The 23,276-nt window shown below is 48.7% G+C and overlaps 1 protein-coding gene across 1 annotated transcript; it reads left to right on the forward strand.

The window, feature by feature from the left end:
- The first annotated feature begins 1,083 nt into the window (after nt 1-1,083).
- On the forward strand, nt 1,084-21,445 carry MCM2 (minichromosome maintenance complex component 2). Its single transcript, XM_006120226.3, has 16 exons — nt 1,084-1,240; nt 1,913-2,097; nt 2,867-3,042; nt 6,698-6,961; nt 7,650-7,869; nt 8,237-8,444; nt 9,116-9,250; nt 9,466-9,657; nt 11,045-11,138; nt 13,060-13,310; nt 14,516-14,642; nt 14,830-14,942; nt 15,867-16,109; nt 17,008-17,190; nt 18,354-18,509; nt 20,279-21,445. Exons 1-16 carry the CDS (start codon nt 1,235-1,237, stop codon nt 20,387-20,389), a joined length of 2,664 nt encoding a protein of 887 aa, XP_006120288.2. The 5' UTR covers nt 1,084-1,234; the 3' UTR covers nt 20,390-21,445.
- The last annotated feature ends 1,831 nt before the right edge of the window (nt 21,446-23,276 follow it).

The raw sequence follows: 23,276 nt of genomic DNA on the forward strand, positions 1-23,276 counted from the left end.
TCTACCCCATACGCTTACCCCATCTCTTTCTGTCCCTGTTCAGCCCCACCCTGCCCCCATTCCATTCCTACCCTTCCTGCAAGGTCCCTCCCCAAGAGATGTTGCCCAGAGGATTAGTGGGGGCCTGGCACTGGCAGCAAAGGTCGGGCCCTCCTGCACTCCCCATGGCAGCGGGAAGTTGAACAACCCAGCCCTAGCCTAATTCCCAGCCATGTTGCTTGGAAAAGCAAAGCAGGCTGCTGGGTCACTCCGCTTCCCACTGCCAGGGAATGTAATGTTGCAGTGCTCTGGTGTCAGCACATGGTGGCATCTTATTCCAGGCCCAGCACAGCTGGATAGGGTGAGCAAGTGGCATTTCCCAAGGAGACAAACCAATGCCCGCACTTTTTAAAGTGTCAACAAGTGCCCAACCATAGGCCCTGGAACAACCTCCCCCCACCATCCAGGAGCAACCCACCCGTAGATGGCAGAGCACAAAACAGGCTGTTGTGTCTCTCTGCTTCCTGCAGCTCCCGACGCCATTGGTTAGTGTGGGGTGGGCGCAATCCTTGCTGCTAGTCCCAGGCCTTCTGACAATCTCCTAGGCTGCTTTGGTCTCTGTAGGCCCCCCAAAGCATGAGGCCTGGGGTAGCTGCCCCAAACTGTCCAATGGGCCTGATTTTCAGAGGCGCTAAGCACCTGTAGCACTCATGGATTTGATTAGGTCATTTCTGAAAACCAGGCACAATGTGCCTGAAGTTGGGATCTTGTAAAAACTGGTTGGGTGCTGGGACAATTTTTATAGTGAGGGTGCCAAGAGGGGACCCTCTAGATAATGAAAATCACTTCAAACCGGGGAGGTGTGGGGGGGAGGTTGTTCCAGCGCCTATGGTTGTTGACACTTTAAAGAGTGCGGGCATTGGTTTGTCTCCGTGGGAAATGCCACTTGCTCACCCTACCCAGCTGTGCTGGGCCTGGAATAAGATGCCAGCCTGTGCTGACCCCAGCGCACTGCAACATTCCCGCGGTCTCTGCTTATGTTGTGTAGCCCCCTCCAGTCAGCCTGTACCCAGCCTCAGCACCAGCCCCGCAGCGTCCCGGCACCTTCCCGAATCTCGCGCCGACTCACAACACGCTGCTGAATATTCATGAGCGGCTCGTTAATTATTCATGAGGTTTCGCGGGCTTTTGCCGACCACGTGGGATTGTTTCGCGCCCGGGAGTTGAGTTGGCGGAAGCTGTAGCGGCAGCGGGGATGGCGGTGAGCGGCGGGGTCCGGCTGGGGATGGAGGAGGGGACCCTAAGCACGAAACCCTCCCCCCGGGCTCTGCATGGGGGAGGGGTCCCTGAGCACACAACCCACCCCCGTGCCCTGGGCTCTGCATGGGGGGGGGACCCTGGGCACACAACCCCCCCCCACATGTCTTGGGCTTTCTGTGGAGGTGGGAGCCACTTTGCATGGAAAAACTCCCCCCTCCCCCCCCGTTAACTCTGTATGGGGGAGGGGACTTTTAAAGAAGGTGTTTTCATATTTGTTCATTTTTTTTAATTGTATCCTTTGGTATATATGGTTGTGACTATTTTCTTCCACTATTTGATCTGAGGAAGTGGGTCTGGCCCACGAAAGCTCATCATCTAATAAACCATCTTGTTAGTCTTTAAAGTGCTACATTGTCCTGCATTTTGTGTCTATATGTGCACAATAGGTTAATTATTGAGCTTATTTTAACTTCCCTGGTGGAGATGGCTTGTCCCTTCTCAGACCTACTCTGGCACTGTGGGGTCTGCTGGGAGCGTAGACCAATCAAGCATTAAACATCCCTTCCACTTTATCCAGTTCCGTGGTCCCTGGAGGGGATGAGTTAGACCTGTGCATGCTCTATGGGAAAGTCTTTTTCTGCCAGCCTCTAACACGACTCTGCCTTTCCTGCAGGATTCCTCCGAGTCCCAGAATGTGGCCACCAGCCCTGTCCGTAGCTCTCGGCGAGATACCTTCACTTCCAGCCCAGGCAGAGACCTGCCTCCTTTTGAGGATGAATCAGAGGGGCTACTGGGGACTGAGGGGCTCCCTGAAGAGGAGGAGGATGGGGAAGAGCTGATTGGGGATGGGATGGAAAGGTAGGGAGCATGCAGCAGTCAGGCAGCGACGCGAGATGCTTCCTGGGGCTGTTCCATGCAGGAAGCATGTTCGCAAAGGGGGCAATACCTCTGGACACAGGTTTCAGGTTCTTTTGAGGGCCGTTAGGGAGAGAACTTGTTGTCTTCAGCCTGGTCCTCTTTTGTGCACCTTTCAGAATATACTTTGTAGATCAGCACATTCACGCTGTATGGGTGTTTCTCAAGTGCCTCTTAGGAGGGCATAGTCCATTCCATGCGGTGTGTCAGCTGAAGAGAAGCATGAGATGGGAAGAGCAAAGGGGATACACAGCACTGGTGAGGGCTATGGACAGATGCCCATAGCTAGGATAGCAAGTCAGAGAGGAACGGTTGGTGAGTTGTGAAGGTGAACGTGTATAATTCCTGACCAGACTGTGTCTGGCTCAGATCAGTGCTAGCCCCTCACACAGGGGAGCTCGAAACTCACAATCCTGCTTGTTCTACAAACAGTGGAACCTTTGTAACTGGGTTTAAAAAACCCATCACTTACCCCGGGTCCAATAGCAAACCATTGAGCTGTATGTTACAGAGACTTAGTCTAGGTTTGTATATTGGTATCTATTGTCATTGTATTGGAGTGTCTGCCACTGGTAACAAGAGACTGTAAAATTCCTCTCTGTTTTGCTTGATCTTCCTCATGCCACCTTGCCCCAGAGAGTAAAGAGTCTGGAGAAACACTGTAATTTGGTTGCACCGCAAAACTGATTAAACTAGATCTGTGTGTGCCTAGGGACTACCGCCCGATTCCAGAGCTGGATATCTATGAAGCTGAGGGGCTGGCCTTGGATGATGAGGATGTGGAGGAACTGACTGCCAGCCAGAGGGAGGCAGCAGAACAAGCAATGAGACAGAGGGACCGTGAGCTGGACCGGGGCCTGGGTCGCATGAGGAGAGGGCTGCTTTACGGTATGTCAATGATATTTTAGATGCGATTGTCTCGTTGCAGTAGAGGCTAGTCTCTCTCCCACTGGGAAGAGCTCAGCCCGAATAGCCTGCCCACTGTAGGCGCTCCAAAGTCTGCTGAATAGTAGCTATTGAGGGGTCTCTGCGGCAGTGGGCTCACCTGAATGTCCCCCATACACAATCTCTATGCGGTGAGCACATTAAGAGCTCTGGCATATTAGCCTGGTGCCCTTGACTATGCAGCTGCTGCCGAGTCATGACTCCAAGATCCATATAAGGATTTGGGCTTGTGCTCGGTAAGTGCTGGACAGACTGCTGCACTCTTGTTACGAAGATTGTTGGCCCCTTTCTCTAAAGGGACCATAGATATCATTAACCCTGAGATCCAGTCCAGTACAGTCCTCCTTTCTTCTTGCTCTGGACGCAGGTTTTGATGTCACCCTCTGTGTACAGTTTTTGGGGCCCACATGAAGCTCTTGCATTTGCCTCCATAATGTCTGAAAAGCCAGTGCAACTTGCTTTTGGTACCTATAGCTTGGGGTTTGCAGTAGACCAAATCTTGGATTGGCATGGGGAATAAACACAATTTGGGGAATTACAGACCATCAATCACCTTAACTTCAGTATCTAGAAACATAATGGAGCAAATAATTATGCAATCAATTTGCACACACTTAGAAGGTGATAAGTAATAGCATAAATTTGTCAAGAACAAATTGTGTTAAACCAACCTAATAACTTTCTTTGAGATGGTAACAAGCCTTGTAGATGCAGAGGAGGAGTAAATGTGGTGTATCTTGACTTTTGATCCTGTCTCGCATGACCTCAGAAACCTAGATCCGTGGTGTCCAACCTAGTATAACCTATCCGTGGGAAGTATAACCTAGATCCGTGGTGTCCAACACACTAGCCACATGTTTAGATATTGGCATAGAGCAGGGATAGGGAACCTAAGGCCTGGGGGCCAGATGTGGCCCCTGACTTGACTGGATCTTGCCCCTGAAGCTCAGAGCTCCCCACCCAGCATTGGTGCTCCAGCCCCCTGCCATCCCACTGTGGGGCTGGAGCACACAAAATCTACAAGCCTGGCCTCCCCCTAGGCTCTGGTGCGTGGTATAACGAGGGGATCTTTTAAATTAGGAAGGGAAGGGGGATAAAGATGCTGGTAAAGAAGCAAATGGGAGGCTTTTTTGTTATATGCACCATCTTTACAGGCCTGGTAATGGCCAACTTCATTGAAGTGGTTACCAGATTTGAACCTTTTTGGTTCCCACACCTGCTTTCCCTGACATTCAGGGCCAGAATAAGGCATGCACATTACAGACCCATATTTAAAGCCCCCCTCCAGGAATCATGTGGTTAAAGAAGAAGCTCAGCTTTCATTCTCAGAGAGTAGTCATTAACGGTTCACAATCCTGCTAGAAGGCCATAACAAGTGGGGTTCCGCAGGGGTTTGTTTTGGGACCGGTTCTGTTCAATATCTTCATCAATGATTTAGATGATGGCACAGAGGGTATGCTTATTAAGTTTGCAGACGATACCAAGCTGGGAGGGGTTGCAAGTGCTTTGGAGGATAGGGTCATAATTCAAAATGATCTGGACAAATTGGAGAAATGGTCTAAGGTAAATAGGATGAAGTTTAATAAAGGACAAATGCAAAGTACTCCACTTAGGAAGGAATAATCCATTTCACACATACAGAATGGGAAGTGACTGTCTAGGAAAGAGTATTGCAGAAAGGAATCTAGGGGTCATAGTGGACCACAAGCTAAATATGAGTCAACAATGGGACTCTGTTGTAAAAAAAGCAAACATGATTCTGGGATGCATTAACAGGAGTGTTGTGAACAAGGCACGAGAAGTCATTCTTCCGCTCTACTCAGCACTGATTAGGCCTCAATTGGAGTATTGTGTCCAGTTCTGAGCACCACATTTCAAGAAAGATGTGATGAAATTGGAGAAGGTCCAGAGAAGAACAACAAAAATGATTAAAGTTCTAGAAAACATGACCTATGAGGGAAGACGGGGGGATATGTCTACACTACCCCGCTAGTTCGAACTAGCGGGGTAATGTAGGCATACCGCAATTGCAAATGAAGCCCGGGATTTGAATTTCCCGGGCTTCATTTGCATAAGCGGGGCGCCGCCATTTTTAAATCCCCGCTCGTTCGAACCCCGTGCCGCGTGGCTACACGTGGCACGAACTACCGTTACTCCTCGTGGAATGAGGAGTAACGGTAGTTCGAACTAGGAAGCCTAGTTCAAACTACCTAGTTCGTGCCGTGTGTTGCCACGCGGCATGGGGTTCGAACGAGCGGGGATTTAAAAATGGCGGCTCCCCGCTTATGCAAATGAAGCCCGGGAAATTCAAATCCCGGGCTTCATTTGCAATTGCGGTATGCCTACATTACCCCGCTAGTTTGAACTAGCGGGGTAGTGTAGACATACCCTGAAAGAATTGGGGTTTTTTTAGTTTAGAAAAGAGAAGACTGAGAGGGGATGTGATAGCAGTTTTCAGGCATCTAAAATGGTGTTACAAGGAGGAGGGAGAAAAATTGTTCTGATAAGAGAACAAGAAGCAATGGTCTCAATGGTCTTAAACTGCAGGAAGGGAGGTTTACGTTGGACATTAGGACATTAGGAAAAACTGCCTAGCAGTCAAGGTAGTTAAGCACTGAAATAAATTGCCAAGGCAGATTGTGGAATCTGTCTAACATTCCCTTAAAAATCTTCAATGACTAACACCTGTCAAGGATGATCTAGTTAATAATTACACTGCCTTGAATGCAAGGCACTGGACTAGAAGTCCTCTTGTGATCCCTTTCAGTTCAACAGTTCTCTGATTCTGTGGTGGTAGAATGGAGCTTAGTTTGGTCTGGCTATACACTGGGAACTTCTGACCATGTTTGCAAAGATATTATGGTTCATTCATCTATATATTTTAGAGCATGTGTCTGTTTGATCAAGAACTCCTCCTAAAGGGTAAGAGTGAGGATCACCAAATTGGGTATATAGCTTTCTCTTAAACGTAAAGCAGTGTAAGAGTTTGGTTGTGCTCCTGGAATGGGATTGCTTCTCATAAAATCAAACAGAAAAGAGACAGTCCTCAATATTGACATAACCGAGTGAATGTTGAAAGAGACTGAACCAAGAAAAATAGGGTGAACTGGAATAAGATTGCTTCTCAATAAACCTTACGGAAAAGAGATTAAAATGGAAAAAATTGGAGTAGTGTTCGATTTTGGCACAGCTAAATCGATGCTTAAGGTTTGAAAATTAGAAGAAAATATTATTGGTAACCAAATTGTTGATAGTCCTTTTTTGTTAAAACATAGCAAATAAGAGTTTATAGGGATGAAAAAAAATCTCATTTGAAAAGAATTGTTAAAATTTTTCCATTTGATTTTTTTGATAATATTTTTTATTAAAAATCTGAAATAAAAATTAACGTAATAAAAATAGCACTATTTTTTAAAAATACAAGCATTTCAATAAAAGCATGTGCATTTTCCATTTATTTAAAAAAAATGACTTGGCAGACCCATGTAATGCCAGGTAAATCTGCTAATTTATATATACAGAGAGCGGGGCAAAGAGGTGTAGAAGGCAGGAACATAGGTCAGCTCTGACTGACCCCTCTGTTTCTTTCAACATTCAGACAGTGATGATGAAGATGAGGATCGTCCTTCCCGGAAGAGGCGGTTGGCAGAACGGGCAGCAGATGGGGCGGAAGAGGAGGATGAAGACATGATTGAGAGCATTGAGAATCTGGAAGACATGAAGGGGCATTCAGTAAGGGAGTGGGTGTCTATGGCAGCTCCCCGGCTTGAGATCTACCACCGCTTCAAGAACTTCCTGAAGACCCACGTGGATGACCATGGGCACAATGTATTCAAGGAGAGGATCAGTGACATGTGCAAAGGTACAGCTGGCTGTGGGACAGGTGGAAACGGTGAATGAACAAACCCAGCTGGATGTATTTTTGTAGTGGAACACACTTTGGAATGTCTGATACGGTGTTTCCCCACTTCCTCCTTAGCTGTGGCACTCTACAGCTGTCTTTTCTGTATGGCCTTTTCCTCTCCTGTCTACCCCAAATGTTGAATCAGCTTTCTCAGGGACTTTGTTGCTTTATAGCTGAATAGTGCAGAACTTTGTTGTAAGCTTTTTTCTGACTTCTTAATTTGTGCCCCTCGTATGTTCACTTTGCACCACGAAGCTGAATTCTGCCAGCAGGAAATCTAATAACATATGTTTGATTGGAAGTTTACAGGCTCGCGTACAAGATGAAGAGGAATTTTACATTTGTGTGTTTGGCTTAATTTGCACCAGGAACCAGATCATTCAAACAGGGAACAGGAACAACGCCATATGACTTAGGAGACCAGTCTCAGCTCAGCAGTGTAGCCTAGAATTTGTAGTAGTGAGTCACAGGAGAAACTGAACTAACAAATGTTGGTGACTAAACTTGAAGAAGAATAGTTGGTCAATAGAAAAGGCAAAATTAATGCAGCTGTAGGCGCTGCTGAGGAGCGATACAGTAGAACATTGGTTATAGGAGACTGCTGACTGCAGATGAATGACATCTACTCTACTTGTTCCTTCTACAGAGAACAGAGAGAGTCTGGTGGTGAACTATGAAGATCTGGCTGCCCGGGAGCATGTCCTTGCCTACTTCCTGCCTGAGGCCCCAGCTGAAATGCTGAAGATCTTTGATGAAGCCGCTAAGGAAGTAGTGCTGGCCATGTACCCCAAATATGACCGGATTGCTCAGGAGATCCATGTCCGTATCTCACACCTGCCTTTGGTGGAGGAACTGCGGTCACTCAGGTAGGCAGTGGAGCTGGTATTGATGATGGCCAGGCCTGTGGGAGCCTTTGGACTGCATGTTTGGGATGGTCAGGCTTGCTGGAGTTATGTTGACTAAAGTTCTGTGTGAGAAAATGGAGAATCTGGGCTATGCTGGGGGAAGCATGCCAACGGAAGCAGCCTGACCCAGTAGGATGATGGCCTCTATTTATTAAAGTAATTCAGTTGCTCAAGGATAATGTTTCTGGTGCCCCAAAAGATAAACCACAAACCTGTGAGAATAGGCTCATTGATCAGTGTTTCGACAAGCTATCATACCTTGCAGCAGGCTGGGGCAGGTCCGTCTGCCTTCCCTGGAGCCTGCTCATATGTTTCTTTCTCACTTTAGGCAGTTGCACTTAAACCAGCTGATCCGAACCAGCGGTGTAGTGACAAGCTGCACAGGGGTTCTGCCTCAGCTCAGCATGGTCAAGTACAACTGTAGTAAGTGCAGCTTCATCCTTGGGCCCTTCTTCCAGTCCCAGAACCAGGAAGTGAAGCCTGGTTCCTGCCCAGAGTGTCAGTCCACTGGCCCCTTTGAAATCAACATGGAAGAGGTAAGATTTAAACCACCTGTACAAAGTTGATCTGTCTGTTGCTGTGGACCCTTCTTCTCACCTCTGTCCAGTGAGGAACTGATCAATGACCAGTCTGGTCCCCAGATGTGCCTGGGATGAATCTTTCCATGTCTGATACCATGTAGATACCTGAAGTGCTGCAGGTTGCCTTCCAAGATACCCTTCTCCCAAAGTTAGGTCAGTGTTGATAATCCTTGTAGAGATAGGAGAACCGAGTCACTTGCAAGATAGTAGCAGAACCACTGACTCCAAGTTCTTGGCTCCGAGTTTTTGAGTTGACCATTATACCATGCCCGTCCCCACAAGCTGGGTGTCTTTACCCAAGTGTTTCAACATTGAAGCCAGGAGATGAATGGGCAGACACTACTAACCTCTCCCTCATGCAGGTGGGTGCTTTGGTCCTGGGCAACATGGCAGAAGCTTCTGCCGTATTCAGGGCTGCCTATCCAGCAAACTGCCTCTAGCCCTAGAACTATTTCTGATCAACCTCCTGGCAGTCCTGGCCCTCAAGTCTTCACCCAGAGCTCAGTTTAAACTTAACTAACTGCTCAGCACTCTGCCTGACCCCTTCTGCAAAGGGCTTTTGAATAGCACCTGTGGAGCCCCTGTGGGCATCTGACTCACCATGCATTTCACATTTGTTCCTGCAGACAGTCTACCAGAACTACCAACGCATCAAAATCCAGGAGAGCCCAGGCAAAGTGGCAGCTGGCAGGCTGCCTCGCTCCAAGGATGCCATTCTCCTTGCCGACCTGGTTGACAGCTGCAAACCAGGAGATGAAATTGTAAGTTTCACTGGGGGCGAGGAGGGACAGGGAGCAGTTACATTTATTCTCGGCACCATGGTGGCAGTGCAAGGACTTGGGCCATCACTTAGGTGTGTGTTGGGGTGGGAGGGGTAACAGTTGGGGCCGTCTTTGCTCTAAGACATGTCAGACTGGGGTTGAAAGTCATGTTTCCAGTAGCTTGAGAACGAAATGTCCCTTTCTGTGCCTTCCAGGAGCTAACGGGGATCTATCATAACAACTACGATGGCTCCCTGAACACAGCCAATGGATTCCCAGTATTTGCAACAGTGATCATGGCAAATCACATTGCCAAGAAGGACAACAAGGTGGCAGTTGGGGAACTGACTGATGAGGACATGAAGGTTATCCTAGGCCTGTCTAAGGATGAGCAGATTGGGGAGAAAGTGAGTCTGCGTGAAACATTTCTCTCCTGGCAGAGTGAGCTGTCTGCTTGAGTCCAGAACCAAGAACAAAGTTAAATGGCATGATATTATAGTGGGGCATTTCTAGTCAGAAGCACCCCATCAGCTCAAATATCAGCTTCTGCCTGAAAATATCTTGCCCCGTGTAATGCTCAAATGGCTGTTGATGAGAGTGAGAAACTAAAGAGGGGTGGATGGACCCTTTCTTGGTTTTTTGTGTGCATTTTTATCAGTGCTTTGTGTAGGGGCAACTTTGCTGTTCCTCCTTGATAGTCAGTTCCCATCTTGTTTATGCAAGCCTTTCATACCACCAAAGGGACAGAACAGAAAAGGTGACTGGGGAAGCCACCAGAATAAACCTACTTCACATGGGTGGTTCTGGAACTAGACTGATGCCAGCTGACATCTGTTTCTGGAGCAGCAGTTGCCTAGCAGAGAGAGCAGAAAGAAAATCTAGCTACATCTCATCTCCTCCCTTTCTTTCCTTTCTAAGGCCAAGTGCCTAAAACAACCATCTTCCTCTTAAAATGTTCTGTCCTCACTCCTTATTAACAGCAGGTTGTGATTTCAGGTTAGCAAAGAATAAGACAGGCTTAAATTATACAGTTAGCAGCTCTACAGCTCAGGTCTTGGCAGGTTGATACATTAAAGGACATAGAGCCAGAATAAGGACGTCTTGCACATCCATAAGGCAGAAAGTATAATGTGGTGGGTTCAGATCCCTTAGCAGGGATGAGATCTCTCTCATCTCTATCCTGTCTTTGAAATCCAGAGTGTGATGCTTATAACTTTACTTCCTCTGAGCGGTGCTAATATATATGTGAAGCCAGAGCTTTGGAAATAAAGCTTGCAGTTCTTTGATTTCAAAACTTTTTTTTTTTTAACAGTATCAAACATTTTGACAGAACTTTTCTTCACTGGGGATGCAATAAACAATTGTCTGTAATCTGAATACTTGATCTTGAGACATTAATCTGCACAGCAGAGCATCCATTATTAATGAATCAGTTTAAACTGGCTTCAGCCAGAATCAGGATCTCTGATTCAGAACATAATGTAACAAATACAGTTTCTGCAGTGTTCAGTGCAAAGTGTAAATGTGGTGGCCACAGTGAATCCTCCGGAATGCACTGAATTGTACTGTACCTCATCCACACTGCGCTGTCATGGAACTTGTATCAGTCCATTGTGTTGTATCGGTCATATTACTGCATCAACGTGATATCGCTCTCTATATAATAAAGGAATAATTTAAGTCAGCAGGGTGCAAGCACTGATGAGAAGAGCTGGGTAGCTAGTGAACCACTTTTCATGCTGAATAGAACAGACAAGGGGATGCCATTGAAAACTCCTCTGCCTTTCCTTTCAGATCTTTGCCAGCATCGCGCCATCTATTTATGGGCATGAAGACATCAAGAGAGGCCTGGCCCTTGCCCTGTTTGGTGGTGAACCCAAAAACCCTGGTAGGTGTAGTGTCATTTGTATTCCATACCTGTTTCTGCTGGCGTAGTGAAGGCAGTTAAGATTTATCTTGGTATTCTGATGTCTGGATAAGAAGATGAGGAGTAGAGTAAGGGGACATCACTAGGAACATGCATCCTACTCTACAGGAGTAGAAATACATAGATGGAAGACAAGGCCTGAGCGTGGAACAGCTAGAATTTAGGCAGTTGCTCACTAGCATCCCTCTGCTGTTAGCATTCTGAGTTTAGTGCAGTGACACTCAGATTGCAGCAGTTCAGGAGCCAAATGAGAGATTGACATTACACAAAGAGCCACGGGAGTGTGAATTCATTGTTTCATTTACTGTAGTACTGTCTCTCTGATTCTCACAACAAATAAGTTAATAACTTAGTGCAAGTTGATAATTGAATTGGTTAATAACATAGTAAAACATCCTGATTGGTTAATAACTATATAATACAGTGTTTTAATACTAAATGCTGCAAAGAACATCAGAAGATGCATTAAAGATCCGCTTGTGGCTCGTAAGCCTCAGTTTGCGTATCACTGGTTTAGTGTCTTTGTGCAGGTCTAATGCCTGTGGGGGGAATCATCAGAACAGCCATACTGGGTCAGACCAAAGGTCCATCTAGCCCAGTATCCTGTCTGCTGACAGTGGCCAATACCAGATGCCCCGGAGGGAAGGGAACACAACAGGCAATCCTCACATGATCCCTCTCCTGTCACCCATTTCCAGACAAACAGAGGCTAGGGACACTATTCCTACCCATCCTGGCTAATAGCCATTGATGGACCTGACTTCCATGAATCTATTGAACTCTTTTTTTGAACCCTGGTAAAGTCCTAGTCTTCACAACATCCTCTGGCAAGGAGTTCCACAGGTTGACTATGTACTGAATGAAGAAAAACTTCCTTGTCTTTGTTTTAAACCTGCTGCCTATTAATTTCATGTGGTGTCCCTTAGGGTACGTCTAGACTACAGGCTTCTGTCGACAAAGAGAGTCTAGACTACATCCAGTTCTGTTGACAAAGCAAGTCGCTTTGTCGACATGAGAGTATAAACGCAAAGGACAGTGTGGATGTAATAACACCTTCTGTCGACAGAACTCTGTCCACTAAAGGCATTATTCCTCGTAGAATGAGGTTTACCACCGTCGACAAACCTGCCAAGTTCTGTCGACGTTATGTCGACAGAACTCGGCGGTAGTGTAGACGCAGGTATAGTTTTGTCAACAAAAGCCCACTTTTGTCAACAAAACCCTGTAGTCTAGACATACCCTTAGTTCTTACATTGTGGGAATAAGTAAATAACTTTTCCTTATTCACTTCTTCCGCACCAGTCCACACTTTTTCCACAATCATCACTGCTTCCTCCTTGTGTACGAAGGTGTCTTATTTAAACTGGGAGCAGAAATGCAGCGTCACATGCTTACATGTAAAAGAACCAGGTTCCGCAAGGGGTTGGGGAGCACTGAGAGCCCATGGGCCACCAAATGTACTAGAGCTTGGTGACTTTGGATCTCTTGCAGATCTGTTTGGGTGGATTTTTTGCACTTGCAGAACTCCATTGGGGAATGAATTGGGGACTCCCCTAAAATGTACCAAACTCCAATTCACACTGAAGAGGTGGTGGGAGAAGAAGAGGCAGGCTGAAGGAACTGATCTTTTAAACAAGACTTTCTGGCTTTTGCTGAGCAAGTAGTGTCTTGAGTGCTGGTAAGGAACCGTGAGATGTCATGGTTCTTGCCAAACTCTGAGGGTGCCAAGTGCTGTATTTTTTTTGCTTCCTTGTCAAACACTTACCCTTCCTAATGCTGCTGTTTCCTTTCACTTACATACTGCTCCATTAGAGGACAGAGTCATTGTTAAATTATATAAAAGCTACTTTTCCCTAAGTCCTCTCTTTCTGACTGGCTGTAGGTGGCAAACACAAAGTACGTGGTGATATCAACGTCTTGCTTTGCGGAGATCCGGGTACGGCCAAATCTCAGTTCCTCAAGTATGTGGAGAAGGTGTCCAGCAGAGCCATCTTCACCACTGGCCAGGGTGCTTCTGCTGTCGGTCTGACTGCCTATGTCCAAAGGCACCCAGTCAGCAAGGAGTGGACCCTGGAGGCAGGGGCGCTGGTGCTGGCAGACAGAGGTGTCTGCTTGATAGATGAGTTTGACAAGGTGAGTACTGACTTCATTGATGCAATAAGACCGAGCTAACGGGGTGCAGGTTAGGGACTCTCTTGGCTGAGGAGTTCAATGGCTCATGACAGTGTCCCCCCACCACCAGTGTTTTACCCAAGTATCTGTAGCTTGTAGGAAAGAATGACCCAGGCTTGTGGTGAGGGGAGGGGTGCTTTGTTAGGCCTTTGGCTAGACTCACAATGAAGTTCATCTGTGTGTGTTGCTTAGGAAAGTACCCTTCATGCAGCCTGCTTGCTGAAATGCTTCAGCTCTGACCTGCAGAGATGGAGAGCTCAGAATATCTCCCAGTCATCTGCTGGTCTTCAGCCTAACAAGTGCCCATTCTGGCGGTGCGGTGCCATTTAGGAACTGCATGGAGACACCATTTCCCACAAGCCACTGAGACCTCAATAGGTGTTTCTGAGATGCACTAGATTTACCTAGGTCCCCTAGAAGCAGGGGCAGGGAACCTCAGGAAAATCAGTCGGGGGCTGCACAGAAGTGAGAAGCAAAGTGGGAAGCCCCTGACTGAGAAGGAGAAAGGCACTCCCCACATAGCTCTTGCACACCAGAGCCTAGGGGGCCCAGGCTAGTAGATTTTGTGTGTTCCAGCCCTGTGGGTGGGTGGCAGGAGGGCTGAAGCGCCAATGTGGGCTCCCCAATGCTGAGCCTCGGGCCAGATCCAGGCAAGCTGGGGCTTCATCCAGCCACTGAGTCTGAGTTCCCCAACCCTGCCTAAGAGCAAGTGGAATAAGGATTTGCCACTGCAGTCGGATAGAGGGGGCTGGCCTGAATCCAAGCCATCTGCTGAGGCGTCCTCCAGGGCCAGCAGGATGCAGGTAAGGAATGAATCTGAGGTTCTAAGGTCAACCTGTAGCTGTGAAGGGTGCAGACTCATGTCCTTGAAATATCTGTGCCCCCAACCTGGGGCTCGTGGATCCTCCCTGCTGCCTCCCTGGCTGCCCAGGGAAATGTGAAAATGAGTTTCTCAGCTCTTGTGGCAAGCTTTTGTGTAGTGGGTGGGAGCTGGTGATCTTTTTTTCCCTCCTCTTCCTCCATCCCCCCCTGTAACCCTGTCAGCATGCACCTAGTGTTGGCTCATGGGAGTTGACTCATGAGACCTTGTGTAATTTGTTCCTTCATACCTGGCCTCTTGCCTTCCTGCAGGGTAGTGGGCCTCAGAGTATGTTGTTTTATCCTAGATGAATGATCAGGACAGGACCAGCATCCATGAAGCCATGGAGCAACAAAGCATCTCCATCTCCAAGGCTGGAATAGTCACCTCTCTGCAGGCCCGCTGCACAATTATTGCTGCTGCCAACCCTATAGGTAAGTCCCTAGGAGCCATGAGAGCAGGAGTCCCTGTCTCCAACCCATGGTATCAGTTTTGCAGTCACCAGAACTGCTGCTCTGCCTCTTTATGTACCTCTGGCCACCAGACTCTCTAACCCTGTTACTACGTGTGCTGTCTGGAGACAGAAACCAAGCCCACAGTAACCAGGTTATGATGCTGTAGGTGGGCGCTATGACCCGTCGCTGACTTTCTCGGAGAACGTGGATCTGACGGAGCCCATCATCTCTCGATTCGATGTCCTGTGTGTGGTGAGAGACACGGTGGACCCAGTTCAGGTGCGAGTCGAAGTGGGGCCCACAGCTCATGCAGTGGTGGGGGTGCCACTGCCTGTGCTGAGAAGGGAGAAGGCTGGGTTCTGGCACCTGCCATGCTGCAATAATGCTGAAGTGGTGGAAAGGGGGTGTGGGGCAGAGCTACCCCTTGCCTTGGTGCTCTTGCAGGTTCGTGACTGTAGGCTGCTTTGGGGCCCCACCCCCCATCTCTAGGACTTCTCATTCCTGCTACATCCAATTCCTTGAATGCCCCTGCTTCTGTCTTCATTTCACCCTGTGACCAGTCAAGTGGCCAACTCTCTGAATTGTCCATTCAGGGCATGAAGCGAGGATTGCACCACACCCATTTCCCCCATGCAAGGGAGCTTCATCTCCCATTTTCACCCAAAAGGTCACAGTGCCTCCCAGCACCTTCCAGTCCTCACTCAAACCTACGCCTCTGTCAGTGCTGTGCACAGTCCTGTCCTTCATGCTGCGATGTCTTCTGGAATGGTTTCTCCTCCCGGGGCACTTTACCCCAGCATGGTGAGGCTTTCCACCCTGCCCCACAAAGAACTGACCTTGCTTCTGTAAATGCAATGTGTCTTAATTGCAGCCTGGCGACTTGCTAAGATTCCCTTTTGGAACCGGTGCACATAGCTCCAGCATGTGCCAGAGTCGCTGTCCTATGTCATGAGGCATCTGATCCCGTTTTCCTGAGTTTGACTCTTGAAGCCTTTGCCAGCCTGGGTGATGGACTGGGAATGAGTCTGGGTCCCTTTGTCTGAGTACGACCGTTAGCCAGCTCCTGTTTGCCCACACTTATTCCCCCACGTGCCTTGTCCGCAGAACACAACTGCTTGGTAGAACTCAGCTGCAGAAGCAGCTCTGCCTCCCACTCTGATGTGAATGGCTTCAGTGCCTGTTATTCCTCCCATTGTCCTGCAGGACGAGATGCTAGCCCGGTTTGTCGTGGGAAGCCACATCAAACACCACCCTGGCAGCAAAGATGTTGTGAATGGAAATGCACAGGAGGTGATCCTCCCTAACACCTATGGTGTGGACCCCATCCCCCAAGAGACTCTGAAGAAGTACATCATCTACGCCAAGGAAAAGGTCCATCCTAAACTCAACCAGATGGACCAAGACAAGGTGGCTCGGATGTACAGTGATCTCCGGAAGGAATCCATGGTGAGTAGACTGAAATAAGGGGGCTTATTCAGGGGAGGGGCGACCTGGAACATGAGCGGATTACCCCAAGATCTGCCCATCACCCACAGTACTTGGGTAGGAAGCTCTGGGCCACCTTGCCGTACGAGATGGACTTGAGTCCAGGATTGTAGAGCCATCTGGTAAATTACTGATTCTGCCTCATCTGAATGTATAGTAAGCCCAAGTTAGCAGCAAGGCTTTCTATGCCACAGGGCTAATATGTTCTACTGCACTATGCTCTCTGGTAGGAATCCATAGAGCAGTCTTAATTATGTTGGCTTCGTTGCTGGGGAGTCCCATAAGTTCCTGCTGTGTTTTTGGATTTCCTTTGAGGCGGACGTATGCTCCACCTGACTCCTGGGAGCAGAGAGAAGCCATATGGCAGCAGACAAGCTCTGCAGTGCTTTTCCATTGTGACTGTGGACTCCTCCCATGGGATCCTAGATCTTCCTCCTCTTAATTAAATCTGATGGGGCCATAGGGAGTTTCATGGACTTTGGGACAATTAGTTTAATGTCGGCTTTTATAATTCCCTACTAAGAATTGGGACGGGGGAATGACCCCCTCATGCCTCTCAACATAAATAAGCAGAATAAGGGGCACAAGCACCTTATTGCTCACCTTCAAGTGATTTAAATGTAGCCTGTGTAGGCCCGTGTCAGCTGCCTTTCTCGGTATTGCACTATGCCTGCCAGCAGGTGGTGCAGGTTCCTCAGTTTTTGAATGGTCTTGGGCTTGAAGATTCATGACCTGTCAGTCACTTGCTGTAGGCAGCTTTGCCTCAAGCAGAGGTGTGTGGGCTGAGAAGAGCCTGGTCTGCTTTCCTCTCTTGTGGTGCATCTGCCCTTGTAACATTGTCCCTCCCCTCACTTCGTAGGCCACTGGCAGCATCCCCATCACGGTGCGTCACATTGAGTCCATGATCCGCATGGCTGAGGCCCACGCCCGCATCCACCTGCGGGATTACGTGGTGGAGGACGATGTCAACATGGCCATCAGGGTGATGCTGGAGAGCTTCATCGACACACAGAAGTTCAGCGTCATGCGGAGCATGCGGAAGGTGTGTTAAAAGGAGCTTGTGGGTAGAAGACCCTTCACCAGCTAGATTGAGGCTCCAGCTGAATTGTCTGGGTTGGAAACCAGTTGGGATTGGACAGTGGCTACAGCACAGACCTTTACCTCTGTCCCAGTATGCATAGGGCCTTAGGGAAGTGCACCATGTTATCCTGCAGGGATGTAGGGAAGCCACAGTGACTGAAACCAAAGGGCTGGCTACAGCTTGGGCTAAGCTGCTTTATAATGCAGTCCTTCTGCCTGCTCAGGTAAGATAAAGAGGCTTATATGGCCTCCACAGAAGAAACCCATCTTGGGTTGATTATACAGGGCATCTTGGGGGACAGAGAAGGTGTGGCCAGAGTGCACTGGTCTGTGGCTGTTCTTGGTTAGCAAAATGGTCCATTGAAGGCTGCTGCTGCCAGTGTAATTTAGAGCACCCCTCAGGCCTGTTCTATACTCCTGAGGTTGGACCCAGATTTAGAGAAGCATTAAAGTTATCTTAAAGCAGATCCATATGATCCCAGCCCTCTGTGTAAATTCAGGGTTAAGGTTAGCTGATATACCTTTTTCTCAAGGGCACACCTTCCCCCAAAAGCCCCGTCTTTCAGCCTTTCGGGAGCATCAGACAGCACCTGATGGAGAATCCTCAGCCTGTTACGTTAAATATGTTCACCGTTTAGATTCTGTGAATTTCTCCTGAGCCACTAATGTGGCTGGCAAAGGCCTGTGTTTCAAAGGCTAGTCAGACTCCTGAAGGAGGTGTTTGAAATGGAAACGAATGTTTTTGTGTTTTTACTTGACAGCTTAAACCTCACCATCCCACACGGTATGTCTACACTACAGCTGTAGCCATGCCACTGTAGCGTGGATATTTCTCACATTGACAATTGCTGGAAGGAGAATTTCCATTGATGTAGTTAATCCACCTCTCTGAGAGGCAGCAAATAGGTCCACAGAGGAGTTCTTCCATTTGCCTTGCCCCAGCTATTTCAGGGTTAAGTTGACTTACCCACAGCCCTCAAAGAAAATTTTTCATGGCCCTCATGGATGTAGCTCGGTCAATATAATTTTCAAGTTTAGACCAGCAGTTACTTTTGTCCTGTGTGCAGCTCCTAGGTTGTGTGGCCATCTGGCTCTAACCCTTATGCCTCTTCTTTTGCTTCCCAGACCTTTTCCCGTTATCTGGCTTTCAGAAGAGACAACAACGAGCTCTTGCTGTTTATTTTGAAACAGCTTGTGGCAGAGCAGGTGATGTATCAGAGGAACCGCTACGGGGCCCAGCAGGATACCATTGAGGTGCCAGAGAAAGACCTGGTGGATAAGGTATGGGATAGCTTCTGTGCACGGCACTCTATCTAAGGGGAGGACTGGCTGTTCCCAGACCCTTCCATCCCTCCACTCCTCTGTTCTTGGGCTCCCCAATAACCTTGGGTGCTAACTGGTATCCTTGCCGTATGTAAAAGGAGATGCTTGTAACACCAGAGAGGAACAAGAAACCAGCAGCTCCAACTCTAGTAGAACGTGGGTTGTGATGGTATTTTGAAATATCTTCTCTAAGGAACTCTATTACCATTGTCTCAGTCTGCCGGAGCTGCCTTTAAAGAGACAATGCTGGACTATTAATGTTTTCAAAAATCCTCTTGCTTGACTTACTGCACCAGAAGAATGTGGCATTAGATGTAAACCATTTTAAATGAAGTCTAGCTTTCAGTTCGACTCTTGCCTCTTTGCTCTTCTCCTACCTGGGTAAGAGAATAGAGGACTGACTTTCACTTTTTCCTAATCAGTTTTGTTTTTGGTTTTTGTGGCTAGTCTAATGCTGCAGTATGCCGTAGCTGGACAGCAGAGCCCAGACAGACTCTCTGAACAGGGGTACCAAGAGGGTAGTTACCCTGGGATCTGGCGATTTCAAAAGGATCCAGGACTCGCGACTGCTGCAGGAGTGGGAGAGGCTGGCGCCCCAGACCTTTTAAATCATTTCTAGAATGCCTCTCTGTATGCTCCAGGCATCTCTGAAGGCTGGCTGTGGGGGGGCAGGGTGGTGTGCTCCAGTGATGTGGCCCAGCCTTTCTGCCTGAGGCCCTGTCTTTCCAGGAGTACAGAGCTACCCCTCCCTCCACCTTGCCCAGGGGCCTAGCAAGTCTGTCGGCCCCCCTGAACTAGGGGAGTGGCTGGTGCTTTCCCTGTGGAGTTCAGTCTGACTGGCCAGTGAGCTGACAGGATGGAGAAAAGCAATTGATTATACAAGCAGTGATCAGTGACCATCATATCTGCTCCATGCCCTCCTTCTCCCCCGTCAGTGTGTGTATCTGACTTCCCAGCCTGCCTGCAGGCTTTTTTAACCAAACTGAACTATTGGCCCTCACAAGGTATGTTGGTTCTGTGCATGGCACCAGTAGAGTATCAAACTTCCCATTCTGTCCTTCCTTCCTTCTTGGTCCCTGTCATGGAACGTGCCTAATGTACCTCATCTCAGGTCCACCAGAGAAGTCTGTGAACTCAGCCCCTCTTGTGAGAGAAGGCTCTTGTGCAGATCAGAAATCTCGCTGTAGATAAGTGCCTGCTGCATATAATGGGTCTTGGCTTTCTCTTTGCATTTTAGTTTCAATGGAAGTAAAGGACAGGCAGGAAGCAGGCAGTCCTGGAGCTAGCACCCTCCAGGCAGCTCTCCTCAGCTGCTATTGTTAGCCGGGGCCCCTGCTGAGCAGAAACCAGGCCCACCAATGGGGGGGCAAAAGGAGTAACTGCCCCAGGTCCCACTGCTTCAAAAGGGCTCAGAGCTCCTGACCAAGCAGCGGTGGTGGCAGTGGCCAGAGCTCTGGGCCCTTTTAAATCACCACCGGAGCACTGCATTCCATGTGGCTTTGAGGGCTGTGGGAGGCTGGCACAGTGTGCTCAGAGCCAGCTGTCCCAGCCTCACCCCTTGTGCCTGAGTCAGACCTGCACCCCCACTTTGCCCAGAGGCCGGGGGTAGGAGGGCTGTCACCTCTTCTGGCAGAGACTGCTCATTTTCATGAATGGTGAGAGCCCTCCTCCATGGCGCGTCTTTTCTGAAATAAGCGTTAATGCCTCCCTCTATCCTCCTCTCCCAGGCTCGCCAGATCAACATTCACACCCTCTCTGCCTTCTACGACAGTGAACTGTTCAAGATGAACAAGTTCAGCCGTGACGTGAAACGGAAGGTGATTGTCCAGCAGTTCTGAGGACAGCGGCAGAGCCTGCCAAGGGCGGAGGAGAAGTTGGCATGTGTGCCCCACTCCCCCAAAAAAGAATGCAATGGGAAATAGGAGAACCTGGAAGACTCAGCCATTCTCTTGCTTGCTTTGATCCTTGTGGATTATGGGAGCGCCTTAGGCATGCAGAACTGCAGAAGGACTTGTAAATAGAACAGAGTTACATAGTTTAGAGCTCAGCTAAGTCTATTTGTTTGCAGCTTTGGAAACTCTCTTCTATCAGGTCCAGCTAAGAGACGTGAGAATTGCTGGTCGTGAGATTGGCTGGATGATTTACATCTTCCCCACTCACCCATGCGGAGTTCCCACTTGAGTGAGTCCCCTGAGGGAACAGCTGGAGCATGCCAGCAAGTAGAGGCATTCCTTGGCTGGCAGACACGCGCCAGCCAGATCACCAAAGCCGTTAGCTCCCTTCTGTTTCTGGTTCCTGCCTAATGGATAGTGATCAGGACTGGTTTGTGGAGATCTGAAACTGACCTCCCAGCTGAATCCTTTGGGTCGGAGTGTTAATGTTTCCCTAGGCCCCTTCATGGACCAAAGTTGTGCTTGGGCTCAGCGGGAGCTGCTTGACAAGACTTTAACATGGCACATAGAACAGGAACATTTGAGCTGTTCAAACTGTTCAAGGAGGGGAGCTGGTTTTGATCTGCATTGGGGCAGTGTCCCAAGTCTCTGGCAGGCTGTAAAATGCCATCGTGGGTGACACATTCTGCCCTACAAAGGGGTGCAGATAGGAACTGGAAAGAGCAGCAGAACCTAAGCTGAATTGTCGGTTTAGGAACGAAGCCTGTTCTCAGTGCAAAGCGCTCCCGTGTCCTTAAGGGTGAAGTCAGCTGAGACACCACAGCTGAGATAGCTGAGGTGGCGAGAATTCCAGCAGGACAACATGCAGCAAGAAGTGTGTTTGGGGGTGGGGGAAAGCACAATCTGAAGATGTTCCTGTGTCACACCCTGTTTTTGTCTATTAGACTGTGAGTCTCTTGCCCTTCTACTTTGTGTTTTGAATACATGTGTTTTTTGAATGTGCCTGTGTTTGTATTCCTCTGGGAATTTTCCCCCACTGCAGTAAGGGAGGATGATCATGACTGAGCCTCTTGCCTTCTCTCATCCTTTTTCTTATATCTGCTCCACCATTCAAAATGAAGTTCATAGTGGGGGGGAAGGAGCAATTTTATCTCCTGGGGTTTGGTGTCCTGGCCCTGCTTTTGCACCTACCAGGAACTGTCACGGGAGGGAACGGGGCAGATTGGGCAGCTATTGAAGCACTGGTGGCAGGCAGGCGAGGAACAATGTGGGCACACAGTAGTTTTCTCTAGGTGTTTATATAACTGGCCTGCCTTTCCGCTGGAGCTCTCTATGGCAAGACTTCCCCGTGCAGCTCATGGACACGTCTTCCTGGCCCCCTCTCCTTTGCTGTGGGATTTTTGCCTCCAGTATGCACTGGTATAAATATAATTAACTAGTAGGCTAGGTGTGGACGTGCCCAGGTAGTTGTCATGGCAGAGCTGGGGTGTGGATGCAACCTATGACTTGAAATCAGCTAGTGTGACCTGAGCTTAAAACCCATTTCATAATCATGGGTAAAGGCGGCAGCCTGGACAGAACCTTTTAGCGTAAACAGCTTCCCACTAGCAGCTGAAGCGTGTTCTCATTTTCAGCATACTGCGCTATTAACACCTCCCCTGCTATTGCCTGAGGTGTGGGGACAAATGGTCTGGGAGAGCAGTGGGGAATTCCTCGTCTGCTTCCAGCCATTCCGTCCTCTCTGTCACTAAGGACAAGAGATGTCTCCACTGGCAGAGGGCAGAGACTTTCAGTTTGAGATGCTGCTAGCCCTATCCCCTACACTATGCACCATGAGCTCTTAGAGGTAGCTACTTGGCTCCACTCCCGGTGGCAGGGTCCATCCCAGCTGTGCAGGACAACCCTGGAACCTGTGGTCCTTGCTCCAGCTGACAGTGAGGGTCACTGGTGTGGAAGATGACCACAAGCCAGGCATACACATTTACCTCCCTTTGGGAAGTATCCAGGCTGCAGTAGTATCAATACAGAAGGGAGGGCAGAGGAGTGGGGTTCCCCTTCAGTTCCTGTGCCATTCTGACTCTCCTCCCTAACATGGGCCTGACTGCATATTCCTCCTCTCAAGACTGGCAAGCAGCCCCAAGCTCCTTGGAGTGAGCTTAGGCCTTCAAGAACATGAGCTGGTTGGTCTGAGCTGGGATGATGCAGTGGGTGAAAACCCATGCTGCTTTACTCATAAGCTACCTTGCTGGGAAGCATCTATCAGCAGAATGCAGCAAGGATGGTGCTGTAAAGTCCAGAGTGGAGCAGAGTATTTTCTACTGCATGCTTCCTTGGGAGCTGCTATCCTGCCTAATAGGCTTCCCTGAAAGTCCCTGGGGTAGCCAAGTTTAGGTTCTCTGTTCCATGGGCTAAGGGTTAAAACGTTACATGCAACCCCAGGTGTGAAGTGAAGGTCCGCTGAGTAGTGAGGAAGAGGAGAGACTGCTGCCCTGTTTGGATTTGTACTTGAATCCACAGAGAGCTGGGAAATACAGAATTACTTTAATACTGCCTTCTAAGAAAGACAGGGATCCGGTTGTGTCACTGCAATCTGCCAAGTCCCCTTTAGCTGCGTGTGAATGCTGAGTCAGGCTGGCTTTGGAAGGGCCTCCAGTGTGACTTTGAAAAGGGGTGAGTTGCCCAGACTGATCCAGTACAGGCTGAGCCCATGGTGTGATCCATGGTGTGCAAACTCACTCTCCTGCAGGGGAGAATGGTGCACCTACCTGCTCTTTACAAATCAGCTAGCTATCCTCAGCCCAGCTTAGAGAATGATACACAAGTATCCAGCCAA

Source organism: Pelodiscus sinensis, chromosome 11 (genome assembly GCF_049634645.1).
Source record: "Pelodiscus sinensis isolate JC-2024 chromosome 11, ASM4963464v1, whole genome shotgun sequence".
NCBI classification, from domain to species: domain Eukaryota; kingdom Metazoa; phylum Chordata; order Testudines; family Trionychidae; genus Pelodiscus; species Pelodiscus sinensis.

What these genes read in the sequence shown, in the direction of transcription:
- MCM2 (XM_006120226.3), top strand. An exon ending in GAGGAACTGCGGTCACTCAG is followed by an intron (nt 7,870 to 8,236) that starts GTAGGCAGTGGA and finishes TTCTCACTTTAG; the next exon opens with GCAGTTGCACTTAAACCAGC. An exon ending in ACACGGTGGACCCAGTTCAG is followed by an intron (nt 14,943 to 15,866) that starts GTGCGAGTCGAA and finishes ATTGTCCTGCAG; the next exon opens with GACGAGATGCTAGCCCGGTT.